We start from the raw sequence: 13,110 nt of genomic DNA, 5'->3' as shown, positions 1-13,110 counted from the left end.
ACGTCAATGGAATGATCCCATCTGCTGTGCTTTTCGTAACATATGCTGCTGCTAGTATACAAGAGTACTGAGGTGGGTAGGGTTTTTTTATGCTGGTTGGCGCGATTGTGACTCGTACTCGCCCAGGGTTTGAGTGCATAGTTTTCTGTACCATTGTGTGTGATGTGCTGTCATCACTTGCCTGCACCATTGTGCCCTGTGCATGCACTGGTGGGAAAGCTTCAGACAGGGTATGCCAGTGCTAAGTGTCTCTCTCTAGCTCTTGTCTGGAAGCTGAAGTGCTTGTGTCTGTGCATGGCCAGGCAGCACTTCAAGTTAGGCACTTTGCTACTCTTCTCTTCTCTCTCTTGACTTTAGTAACACATTTGTTGGAGCCGGGTACATGCACCAAGACTGGCAATAGTTTATGGACTGTTAATGTTGTACAGTCTGTATTAAAGTGTAGATCTACACTACAGTAGGGAGATGAATAAAGTCAATAAAACCCTGGGAAAGGAGATTGACAGTAGACCTGATAAATAATTATAGGGTTTACACTGTTTATAGTGTTTATTACTCCATATGGCCGCTCCTTGCATGACGCCATGAGTCTACAAATTTTTGTAGCTGCAAGTAGATCTAGTACCGTACGTCACGTGTGCTGCTCATGGCACGTGCACATGCACTACATGGCGACGTCACGAATACATCCCGGGGATATCGGGAGAGATCAAAAATTTCTTTCAAAGCAGTCTTGTTTTGGGAGACAGGCTACACACATTATGTGTAGGCACCTACTGTACATGTTTGATCGATCTGGTCTTGTTGCAGTTTGAGTGCTTTTATCGTGGCACTCTTTCTTTCTGGAGGACGATCGCAGTTCCCCTTTTTGTTGTTGTGAAATTTGCAGCGTCGTAGACTGGAATATTATACACCATGGCTGAGTAAGGACTTCGCCTGGAGTGGTGATTTCTTCTGGCTTCTTCTAAAATACCATTGCAACTCTGTTTGCGTCTGTTTATGGCAGGGCTGATATTGCTCTCATTGGTTTGGCTGTCATGGTAAGCAACTATTACTTACTGCAGTGCCTTCATTCAGAGCTCCGTGAATTTGTTTTCTTTCATCGGGTACGGTAGCGATGTGGTATTCTTGTGTGTCTGTGTTGTCGGCTACAGGGCCAGAACCTGATCCTGAACATGAATGACCATGGCTTTGTGGTGAGTTCGAGTAGATCTACCGACTCTCGGATTTGAAATTTTTGATTTGTTTGTACGAGCACAATTTACTGCAGTTTTTTGGTTTCACTTTGTGTTGTCCTGCTGTTCACCGGCACAGGAATGAGCATGTAGCTGAAGCGTTGTCGTGGGTGGTTGTGTGATACATGTATTTCCGATAGGTCCCGTTGTCGGAGTATGTTTCGATTTTCTCCGTTTTCACCGATTATTTGACAGACGAAAGCTGCAGCGTCGCATTCAACCGCTGTTGTACTTTTTTGGTAGAAGACGATTGTTTCCGCAGTAGGCATAGTTGATCGAGTTTTTTGTACACGTATTGTACTGCTTGTTGCCTTTCCGCACGTCTTTCCTGCAAACCGGAAGACCATTCACTGGCTCGTGCAATAGGAGGAGCCGGTTGTGCTAAGTGCCTCTCAGGCTTGGTATGAGGCATGCAGAGCAATGCGAGTGTCGTTCAAAGTGCGCTCTGTCGGAAACTTCATAGCCACTGTTCGCATCATCGGCGTTCTCCTCGTTGAGTCTTATCAGCTGTTATGTGTAGAAATGAATGATAATGAAGAAGAGCTTTCCAGTTTGGTTTTATTTGGCAAGAGTAACTCTGTGTTTCTTTTACCTGGCCACATCCAGAAGTTAGTTTGTAGTCTGTAGATATGTGCGTGTGTTGCAACTATTTTTTTGGAACTGGAGACTGGAGTCCTCAACTGACCTCGTTCGCAGTGCACGTGGTCTTGGCGTGTTGGACATGTCTACCGCACTACACACGTCGTTTTGTAAAAAATCTTTTCTGTAGACTGAGGTTTTGGATGATGTTGACATCAGTTCTGGGTGTGTGCTGCCTGTTGAGTGTTGTGTTGGCTGGGTGTGCACTCCCAGTGCATTACCTTGGTTATCTCTTTCTGGGACAGGGGACGTCCATGTACATCATCATTCAGTACTACTTCAGTGGACTGATGGGCACTGATGGCATGTAGCATGACACCATGCCTCCTCTTGACAGCCAGGCTGCAAGCTATGATAACACTTCACAAACACACCACTTCAGTACTGGTCCAGAGCTCCAGGAATTTCGTGGGCCAGTCTAAAAATTAATCTGGTACATTCTGGAAAAGATAACATCCTAAGTCCGGTGCACACCACACGCTAATGTACAACATGGCCTGAGACATGTGTTTTAGGTGTGCATCCATCCAGCAGGCAATGATGTTGCCAGCTCACTGCAAGCCCCTTGGCCTGGGTGCATGTAGAGGGTGCAATGGAGCATGAGAGTAATGTCGGGGTGTTATTGAGAGCATGCTGTGCTTTGTGAGTGAATCACCAGACTCCCGTGATGTCGATGCATCTTTGGAATTCTAGATGTTGATTTCTTTGCAAGAGCAATGTGAAGAGTAGTGTGGATTATGCACTCATTATTTATACTAGTGTTAAATGCAATGTTTATTTCCAGGCGTATCCTGGCAGTGTTTGTTTTCCAAATTAGTGATACTAGTGGTCTACAACTAATGATACTGAACTAGAACAACGGAAAGATTCATCAAGAGACATCAGCGGACCGAACATTAGTGTTGCACAATATTACGCGCAACTGTGTTATTATTATTATTATTATTATTATTTAGTGTGTGAAGTCGTGCTATGGATGGTTTCAGGCGGCAGAACCTTTGCTCCTACACGAGTCCTACCGCTAGGGCCTAGTACTTGTAAGTTGATGGCGTTTTGTTCTTCCCTTGACGTTGCCATATTATGTGGTGTGATGGTGCTCCATGTACGTAGGTCTGTGCGTACAACCGCACTGTGGAGAAGGTTGACAGCTTCTTGGCCAACGAAGCCAAGGGTAAGTCAGTAGTGTGAATCTTGAATCCACACAGAGCTGGCCAGTGCAGTACAGTACCCGCTCCAGCCCTGGATATTATAATGCTGTGGTAGAGACTGCGCTGAGCCGGGTGTTCCTAGTGCTTGGGCAGTGCCTGGTGCTATTGTATTCATGAGGAGTTTTTCATTATCCAGCACTGAACTGTCCAGTTTGAGCATGGTGTAGCTATGTAAGGCAATAAACAGGCACGCGTGTAATAGCCTTGTTTTCTTCGGCCTATGCTCACTTTAGTGGTGGATCTGCCCTGCTCGCCCTCTGTCGCTGTTAGGCTATACTAGTATCGAATGCCTTTGATCCACGGTGGTAGTGATGTACTACGGATGCAGAAAAGCCAGCTTGTTTAAAATACGAGTTGGTCGGGTATATTGCAGGGGGGGGGGGGGGGTACTCATGCTGTTCTTAATGTTGGACACGGCGATAGCTGCGCGGCACAAACTTACAGCAGAACCTGCACACACCGCTCAATCAAGGGCACCTCCACATTCATTCCGCGTTCGTAGTTGACAACTTCAGCATCCATGTTCTATGGCAATAGCTTGCTGTGTTGTTCAAAGCTGCCCTTGTCTTCTGGCTGTGCTGATCTTTCTTGCCACCGCCTATGCTGCTACTCTGCAGGCACGAAAGTCATCGGTGCCAAGTCCCTGGAGGATATGGTTGCCAAGCTGAAGAAGCCACGCCGTGTTATGCTTCTCGTCAAGGCAGGCGCAGCTGTTGATGCTTTCGTTGACAAGCTGGTGAGTACACACAATTCGATACTGAGCAGTTGCTCCTCTCAAACTGTGATCTGCTGTGATCAATTTTTCCTGTGGTTGGCCTGGTAGTTAGAGACAGAATGCTTGAAGCCTGGTTCTGCGAATCGCCTGGCAAATAGTTATCAATAAGGCAACTTGGACTGGTCGTTCCAGTGGAGTGGAATGTGTTGGTGCTGTCCTTGGTTCGTATTGGAATTGATACACTGGTGTGTGTGTGTGGGGGGGGGGGGGTATTTGGATAATGCCTTTTCCCTACAGTGGCTACTGGGGGTATGATCTCACTCTGGTGAATTTCCAGCACTTTTCTGGCAGGTGGACTCCTGAATCCTTGCAATAGTACTCATAACATCACTGTGTGCGCTTCACGCTTGCATTTGGGTCATTTTTGTTGTTGCTGTGGTTCATTTGTTGATGTGCGTCATCAGATGCCTCTCTTGGAGGCTGGCGATATTATCATTGACGGTGGTAACTCGCAGTACCAAGACACACAGCGCCGCTGCAAGACCACTCTGGAGAAGGGTGTCATGTTCTGCGGGTGCGGCGTGTCTGGAGGCGAGGACGGTGCTCGCTACGGTCCATCTCTCATGCCCGGCGGAAACCCAGACGCCTGGCCCCATCTCAAGCCAATCTTCCAGGTGAGCAGTGCTGGGTAATGTTTATTGAGGCCTGTTGGTCTCTCAAGAGCCTTCCGGGATCTCCTCACGCATCCTTTGTTATCGCCTTATTGGTATTGATTACTATTGAATATGGTATTCTGAGAATGCACGGTTTGTGGTGTAAACTTTTGACTGGTTGTGTTTGCTGTGGATATTGTTGTGTTTTCTTGTGTGTTCTTCTAGGGCATTGCAGCTAAGTCTAATGATGAGCCATGCTGTGACTGGGTCGGTGAGGACGGCTCTGGCCACTTTGTCAAGATGGTACACAATGGTATTGAGTACGGAGACATGCAGCTCATCTGCGAAGCCTACCAGCTCATGCACGAGGGCATGGGAATGTCCTGCGATGAGATCGGCGATGTAAGTGCTGCAGCTGCTGTGTGTGTGTGCGTGCATGTGTGTGCGTGGGTGTGGGTGTGTGCGCGCGTGGGTGTGCGTGTGTGTGTGTTCATTGACTTCAGTGGGTGTGTGTTGTGTTTCAAGGATACTTGTATTATGGTGTAAGGAATGGATGTTAAAGTTGGACAAGGAGATCTGACACCGTTTAGTTTACCGCTGTCCGCTGATTATGATCTTTCCTGGCTGATCTTGCCAGGTGTGTTTCATGTTGATATTCCTGTTGCAGTTTGTCAACACACTGCGTGATTATGCATGTGGTCTCCTTTACATCACGTGGGTATCACAGGGGTATCATGCTAATGATGTTGATGTCACTCTGTACCTGCAGGTGTTCGAGGAGTGGAACAAGGGCGAGCTCGACTCATTCTTGATTGAGATCTCGCGTGACATCATGCGCTTCAAGGACACCGATGGCAAGCCACTCGTTGAGAAGATCCGCGATGCCGCTGGCCAGAAGGGAACCGGCAAGTGGACGGCAATCTCAGCACTCGACTACGGCACACCCGTCACGCTGATCGGAGAGTCTGTCTTTGCTCGCTGCTTGTCCTCACTCAAGGTAGGTGTGTGTGTGTGGAAGTGTAGTCTTCTACATAAAAGCACATTGGCTCTTGCCTCCAACGCTTGTGTCTTCTGTAAGATATGCGCCTAGGCGTGCGTTGTCAAACTGTGCACAGCGAAATTTATTAAAGGAGCCTAAAAAATGAAGGACCTTTGGCAAGCTTGTCTTCCAATCAGAGGATGTCAATGCGCCATCCTTGATCATTTTTTAGCACGTATGTTCGTTGGCATCATTCATTTGTTTGATGACGAAGGTTGCGTCGTACCTGGTACACTGCGGTAGCTTGAAGGTCTAGATAAAAGAGATGTTGATGCAGTGGTACATGTACACTAAAACCTGTCAAGGCAACCACTCGGATAAGGCGACCACCTGTCCTAGAAGACCACTGAAACCAGGACCGATGGATGCTATTTCCAGTCAAATGACCCTGGATAAGGAGACCACGTTTTGAAGGTCCCTGGAGCGGTTGTCTTAGAGAGGTTTCACTGTAGTAATAATTACTTCTTGAAGTGCTACTACCGTAATAGCAGTAGTGCGGAATGGATTGTAAGTACTTGTTTTGCAACGCATGTCATTTAGACGGGCAAACTGTGGGTTCTGCTACCCTCACCCAGTATGCATCGTCTGGTTGTTGTTCCATCAACAGCAATGTAAACCATCTTTCTTGTCGTGCGTTTTATGCAGGATGAGCGTGTCCGTGCCAGCTCCGAACTCCAAGGACCTGGAGATGTGAAGTACACCGGAGATAAGAAGGAGTTCATCGAGAACATCCGCCAGGCTCTCTATGCCAGCAAGATCGTCTCCTACGCCCAGGGCTTCATGCTTCTGCGCGAGGCCGCCAAGGAATTCGGATGGAAGCTGAACTATGGTGGCATTGCTCTGATGTGGCGCGGTGGATGCATCATCCGCAGGTACGGTGCATACAACAGAGCAGACTGCTCCAGTCCTGTGGCCGTGCTTGCCGGTCCTGGAGCAGAGCTTCAGTACTAATAATTGTCCAATGCGCACAGTGGCTAACAAGGCTATTGCTAGCTATTAGTAATTTGCTTCAGCTCGAGAGTTTCGTAGCTAAACCAATTGTCAGGCAGTGAAGGGATAGATTGGTGCAATATCTATGAATTCTCTGTGGTAATTCTCTCCATGTTGTAGAAGAGACAGCAGGTTTGTGCAACCGAAGCCTTTAGACGCTGGCCTGCAATGTCTACTTTTTTTGACGTTTTTGCACAGATTCTCCAGGCGCCATCCCTGATTTTATTTGTTTACAATTTTGTCACATTTTTGCTTGCTTTCTTGTTTTTCCTTCTTCTGCCATTCAGTGTGTTCCTTGGCAACATCAAGGCTGCGTTTGAGAAGAACCCTGAGCTCCAGATCCTGCTCCTGGACCAGTTCTTCAAGGATGCCATCCACAGATGTCAGGTATGTTTCCGCTGGCTTTGGGTTCTGCCGTTGTGTTGAATGTCCATGTACGATTGGAATCGTTGCAATGGGAAAGAATGTAGTGTGTGCGAGGTGTTAGTTAGCATCCGTACAATTTATGATTTATGCACTCCAGTTATAGCTCCATCCATTGGGCGTATGCTCCGCATCCGTAGATTATTGTATTCTGCTGACTTTCTTTCATCCTTTGTGTGTTGTTCAGGTATCATGGCGCAAGGTTGTTGCCCAGGCTGTAATGATGGGCATTCCAACACCATGCTTCAGCACTGCACTTGCTTTCTACGATGGATACCGGTAAGTGCGAATGATGACGGGGAATGAGGATAGCTCAATTTCATAGCCTTGGGATCTCCTTGTTGTCGTTTGGGACTTATCAATTCCACCCCTGAGTATATTGAGTTTGCATGGTGCTTAGAGGACTTGTTGGCACCGTTGGCATGTCGTCTCAATTGTAGGGTATAGTAATTTTTGATTGAATCTCTTGAATATGTGGACAGGCTGACATTTGACAAGCGCTTTGTGTTATTTTTGCTGTTGTTTCTATGATGTGCGTGGTGTAGATCTGCACGCGTGCCCGCCAATCTCATCCAGGCCCAGCGCGACTATTTCGGCGCTCACACGTACGAGCTGCTCAGCGAGCCCGGCAAGCACATTCACACCAACTGGACGGGACATGGCGGCAATGTGTCCAGCAGCACCTACTCTGCTTAGGAAGGGTCTGCTGTCGTGTTGCCCTATTGTCCTTGACCTAAAGCAGTAAACAGTTAGCGACAAGCGCACCCACTGAAACCTCATGTAGACGACAAAGTGGCTGATGAAGTCTGTCTGAAGCCTCGGGCCCCCACCACTGTGCTGTAGTGAATTCCGCACGTAGCTTGCAGGGTTTGGGCATTGACTGAGGTGCTGTGCAAGACCCACTGCTTAGTTTTGTTGCACCTAACTTTTCTTCAAGTTTCCACCTGCCGCTCTATTTTCTGTCCTCTCTCGTTAGATATTGCCCCAATTTAGGTGTCATTTTAGGCTTGTAGGTAAAACCATTGCTTCATTTTTACATCCTTTTTAGATGAATTGCACCCGCAGTTTGCATCACAGTTTGGCTATTCTATTTTTTCTTCATTGCAAACTAGTGGCGATTTGCCATTGTAGCGGAATGGAAGGAGTGAAAAATAATGCCTATGCTACATGACAACTAGCATTGTGCTATGTTGCCAGCAACACAATCATCATAGTTTGGTGAGCACAGCTTAGTCAATTTTCTGTTGAAAGAAGAGATGACGGGTGAACGGATATTGAAAATGTTCGGATGGGATTGCTCAAGGACTGAGAGCTGGATACCTACTACTATTCATTAGCTCAAGAAGTCGAACATTTATTGACACAACACCGTGAGGATGGGGCACAGGTCATCACTCAGACTTTTTTTCTTCGCGATGCGGCAGTTATTTGGAAAGCACACTATCATTCTGTCCCCGGGGAAAATTGCGATTCCGCGGCCTCGTTTTTTCCCGCGTTTTTTGCGATTATTTAAAAGACCGCGTTTTCCGCGATTTTCCCCGCGTTTTTTGAACTTTTTTGTTGCACTACACGTACACACAGTGCACTGTTCGGTCAGCAACGTCTCATCGTGGCGGCTTTTTACTCAAATATGACGAGTGCTTACACCAGAGACTTGTAACTTATTGATTTCACTACATACTCACTGCATATTTACCGCAAATTATGCCATATTATGCCTCGTTTTCCCCGCGCTTTTTGCGATTTTTTTCCGCAATTTTCCCCGGGGACAGATCATTGCATGCAGATGCCTTTTTTTCATCTTTGTAGCGTGCATGCAGGCAGGGAATCACCTTTGATTATAGGTCACAGCCAGGGAGTAGTACAATATTGTACTACTCCCTGGTCACAAGAAATGCATTTTATCTACAGACTACACCCCATTCTATCCGGGTTTCATATCGTCAACCCCAGAGCAGAGCTGAGGGCGCTCCACCAAGGAAAACCGAGCAGTGGGGAATGGGAAGTTGTACTGATTTATCACTGACAACAAGTCAGACAGAAACCTTTTACCGTATTCTCGCGCATTTAGGGACCAGTTAATATTTTAGGGACATGTTCTTATTTTCGAATGAAAGAGCACTCCTGTTGATAAGAACATGCACTTATAAGTGAATCACAAAACCACACGAGGTTCATCATGGTTCCATTGTACTTGCATTCACCAATAATATGCGTACTTGCACATGTACATGTTGATGCGATGTTTGTCTCTCGCACATAAGACCATGGTCTTATAATCGCACGAAAATGCACTTGTGAAAGGACCAAAAACAGCGACTTAACGATTAAAGACGATGGTCTTGCAAGATTACGGTACATGTGCATCTGTGCCGTGGAGAACAGGCTACAAGACCGAGATGAAGTAGTGCAGTGTGACTGTGTATATGAACAGTTGAAAACTCTCAGTAGGAAGAAGACATACCATTCGTTGTTGCTGAGAAAATACGGAAAGCAGACAAGCTGTCAGTGGCAGCAATGTGTTTGCTGATCAGACGGTCGTTGTATGTGCATAAACATCAAAACACACACACAACATCACAGACCAGCTGGAAAAAACCTAATGTCAAAGAATAAACAAAAATCAGATGTCTATGACTCCAGTAAGACTTAGTCATGACAATGAAGCAGTACATGCATGTAGCATAGAGCCAACGGCTGTTCCCTGCATGCCATGCTCTTGGGTAGTTGCCTGCATATGAGCCAAAATGACTATGCTTCACTGCTTGACCACTACGATGCAGCTTCCTCATGTCATGTAGCGAACCCAGGATGCCGTCGACCTTCTTATCCGAATGAAGCCTCCACTCCACTGTCACTATAGGTGGCCGGCCACTCATTCCGTCATATCCATGGCTAAACGCCCTACACACCGGTATCCACCATGCTGATCGCGGGATGTGTGTGACGATACTGCCTGGTCGTCTTCATAGCGCGGTCGGTCAGTTTGACACAAGCACCACTGCCACTGGTCGGCATACAGTGATAAGAGCACGCTTCTGGGTACGAGATGGGCGCAGGGCAAAGTCAATACAGCTCTCGAAGTACTTCGCTCCGGCAAGTTCTCGTAAACTGTCGTCACCTGCTACATCATCTTCGGTGCTTAGCATTGTAATAGGAGTAGAGAGAGTGGACCTGCTTGGCGCTAAGCGAGATGTGCGGGCGCTTCTCCTTCAGTCGATAGACGGCTTGATCGGGTGTGGAACCAGTGGTCTGCAAAATACGAGCAGACGCGCAAACAAGAAGCTGAGCATGCTTAGGTTTGGAAATGCTATGCATAACAACAAGACCATGGACTTTTCTGTTTCGATGACCAGCCGGGAAGCTAAGCCATCAGAGAAAGGAACACTTGTCATGTCCAGCAAGAGAAGATATGCATGGACTGGAGACATACTACTGTTACAAAAAACTCGTGAAAGCACATAACATGCGCCTGCGCAGTCAGAGCACAAACACCATGAGTACCAACCTCGATCAAATAGCTGCCAGCAACGGTGGCACTCCTGGATCGCCCGGCCTTGCAATGAATGTAGGCACTCTCACCGTCGTCCAGTGCACGAATGGCCGACACGGCATACTCCATCTGTTCCACGCTTGGTGTGCCAAAGTACTCCATGACAGGTATGTGAATCTGCCTCACGTTCAGTCTGCCCCACTCCTGTATACATCCAGAGACAACACAAATCCAAACTCCTGGTCACCTTTGGTCTCGTAGCTCCACAAGTCTACTGGGGCAACGGAGATAGTTGCCAACAAATATCTTGTTTTAAAAGTACTACGACAACCAGAAAATAATCAAAAATGGCTCACATTCCCAAGACTACTAGTATATGGTCATGGGTCAATGCCTACTGCCAATGGTATGCATTCATGTTGCATTCTCCTTGTACTAGTTACCAGTAGTACACAGTGTGACCTTCAGGAAAGCATGTGTAAGTAGTTGTGTAATGTGATTAGGCAAGCGCAATAAACCAATGTCCACAGAAACTACTGGACTGACCAGCTCTGAGTTTGTGAAAAGCTGAGTTTCGTAACTGCGACATAGTGTGACCACCAGGCGGACATTCTCCTCTTCCACGAGCTGCAAAAGTGGCAGAAAACGAGAAATCAGAAGAGGTTGAAGCAATACTCCATTGATTACAAATATAATAGCGGTGCTAGTGCACCTGTTCATTCATCGGTGACAACCTAGTGTTTCTTCCAGGGCCGATTTCTATCAATACAATTTCCATAATAACAATTTCTGATTATTCGAACCTCGAACTGGGCACGTCCGGTTGATTAGAAGTCCCAAGGAATCCAGGACTGCCGGAAGCAGTTTTAGATTGGTCCGGTAGTGTCATGGCCTTTTATACTGATTATAGTGGGTACACATGACCGCCACAGTAGGAAACACGCGCTGATGGCCAAAAGTTGGTCCGGTAATAACCTGACCAACCGGACCGGGTCCGGCGGGCCTGGAATCTACTTACATAGAAAAAGTGCGGGAGATGTGCTCATATTTCAAAGTTAGCAATGCATGATTCGAAGTTCACTGTACATTCTACAAGTCAGTTCAGTTCGCATGAGCAGGCAGTTCAGTGACCACGGAATCGGTCACGGTCTAAGATGCATAGCGCAACTCTGCGTGACAACGCCAGCTTGTTGACATACATAAGTGTTGTGGGTACATGTTTGGATAATTAGAATGTCTGGATATTAAAATTAATGATTAGAACTTTTTCCCTGGCATTTTGGGGATTGAATTATCGAGATTTCACCTGTCGTGTTACTGCAAGAGAAAATTGTCCTTATGTCAATGTCGTTGTCTGACACGGGCAGTGTGTATCTACCCAAACCAAAAATTATTATTCCCATGTCGGGAATTCAGGTACGGACTTCGTTAGCTGTCATGGAGAATATTGACTAGCACAAGTACACATAGTTGGAGTTGCAGTGAGAGTAACAAAATCCTCTAATACCTGTTTGTTGTATCGCCTTAGAGGTAAAGCGCCCAATATCACACGGTTGTCCACTCGATCGTACCAGCGTCTCAGTTCACCAACGAACAACACGTTCTTCAGTAGAGTAGGGTAGAATGTAACTCTACAATAGATTTCCTTCACAATTCCAGGAATGAATCGATCCATTTGAAATGCAATTCCACAGTTCAAGTCAAATCAGCGAAAAGTGATGTGAATTTCAAATCACGTGTGTCAACAACACTCAACAAACGAGACTTGCATCCGCAAGTAGTTACTAGTTGTAGTTTGAAAGAGTAGGTGCAAGTACGAGCCTGCTTCAAAGAACGACGGGCACAAGAAAGCAATCACCAAAATAATTTTGATCTCGCAGATGAACCAAAAAATAATAATTATTTAAAATAACCTGAAAAAGCCACGTGCTGTTTGAAGTTTGAATTATGTCATGGATGACATGACAACGACGTAGAACATATACAGTGCCTTGTAACATGCTGTCAAAATCGGAAAACATGTAGGTCTACCACCCAGGGTATTTTACGACTCCCTGGTACCACCTGCCCTAGGCTCTGCGCACTGACACTGCTGAGGAATCTTCGGCATCATGGCGCCATGGCCTTCCTGTTCCTGGCATGATCGGGCCGGGATCGAGTCCTCGGCATGGCATGAAGCAACAAGGTTTCTTTCTCCATGAGTAGTTACTTGATTGTATTCTTCAGACAACACATGTACAGATATGATGCTGTTTCCGTCAGCTGGAGGCTTGCTGGCGTCCTTTTTCTTCGACATGGACGGACGCTGTCAAGGAGTGGCTGATGAAGACCTCTTCTTTTGATAGGGATAACCATGCGTAAGTAGCTTATGTGCACTACATGCGTTTTACTCTCCAGCCCCACATGCATGGCCCAGTAGTTTGTCGTTCAGCACCACAGCACTGTGTTCCACTAAACGCAGACTATTAGGTATGAACATCGAAGTTGGGCCATAGCCATATGCTAGTCAGAAGGATACCGTAGTCTTGTATAAAAGCCGCACTGGAATACAAGGCGCCCTCGAATAGAAGCCTCACTTTTGGAAGTATCAAATCCAACATAAGCCGCTCTTGTATAGTAGCCGCGGCTTCACAATGCGACACGTTTACGCTCACTCTTATGCACATGTGGACCAGTAGATTGTTCAGGCTACGCTCAGCCACGTGTGTTGCATAT

General features: G+C 46.6%; 2 protein-coding genes across 2 annotated transcripts; one reads left to right on the top strand and one right to left on the bottom strand.

Moving 5' to 3' along the window:
* The first annotated feature begins 777 nt into the window (after window positions 1-777).
* Window positions 778-8,174, top strand: LOC135817327 (6-phosphogluconate dehydrogenase, decarboxylating-like). Its single transcript, XM_065330499.1, has 12 exons — window positions 778-923; window positions 1,007-1,040; window positions 1,155-1,196; window positions 2,985-3,045; window positions 3,700-3,818; window positions 4,262-4,471; window positions 4,676-4,852; window positions 5,220-5,447; window positions 6,135-6,361; window positions 6,767-6,866; window positions 7,090-7,181; window positions 7,448-8,174. Exons 1-12 carry the CDS (start codon window positions 916-918, stop codon window positions 7,596-7,598), a joined length of 1,449 nt encoding a protein of 482 aa, XP_065186571.1. The 5' UTR covers window positions 778-915; the 3' UTR covers window positions 7,599-8,174.
* An 868-nt stretch (window positions 8,175-9,042) lies between these two features.
* Window positions 9,043-12,280, bottom strand: LOC135817319 (phosphatidylglycerophosphatase and protein-tyrosine phosphatase 1-like). The gene is made up of 4 exons (XM_065330486.1): window positions 11,903-12,280; window positions 10,942-11,022; window positions 10,411-10,599; window positions 9,043-10,154 (listed from the first exon to the last, which is right to left on the bottom strand). Exons 1-4 carry the CDS (start codon window positions 12,068-12,070, stop codon window positions 10,032-10,034), a joined length of 561 nt encoding a protein of 186 aa, XP_065186558.1. The 5' UTR covers window positions 12,071-12,280; the 3' UTR covers window positions 9,043-10,031.
* Window positions 12,281-13,110: the final 830 nt, after the last annotated feature.

This window comes from Sycon ciliatum, chromosome 1, assembly GCF_964019385.1.
Source record: "Sycon ciliatum chromosome 1, ocSycCili1.1, whole genome shotgun sequence".
NCBI classification, from domain to species: domain Eukaryota; kingdom Metazoa; phylum Porifera; class Calcarea; order Leucosolenida; family Sycettidae; genus Sycon; species Sycon ciliatum.
Note: the sequence above shows the minus strand (reverse complement) of the source record. Positions and strands in the feature narration are given on the sequence as shown.

Excerpts from the sequence above, each read along its gene's own strand:
- LOC135817327 (XM_065330499.1), top strand. Across the intron at positions 3,046-3,699 it reads CTTGGCCAACGAAGCCAAGG|GCACGAAAGTCATCGGTGCC; the intron begins GTAAGTCAGTAG and ends GCTACTCTGCAG. Across the intron at positions 6,867-7,089 it reads ATGCCATCCACAGATGTCAG|GTATCATGGCGCAAGGTTGT; the intron begins GTATGTTTCCGC and ends TGTGTTGTTCAG.
- LOC135817319 (XM_065330486.1), bottom strand. The coding sequence starts at position 12,070 with ATGGATCGATTCATTCCTGGAATTGTGAAGGAAATCTATTGTAGAGTT. Across the intron at positions 10,600-10,941 it reads TTTTCACAAACTCAGAGCTG|GAGTGGGGCAGACTGAACGT; the intron begins GTCAGTCCAGTA and ends GGATGTATACAG. Across the intron at positions 10,155-10,410 it reads CTGGCAGCTATTTGATCGAG|ACCACTGGTTCCACACCCGA; the intron begins GTTGGTACTCAT and ends CGTATTTTGCAG.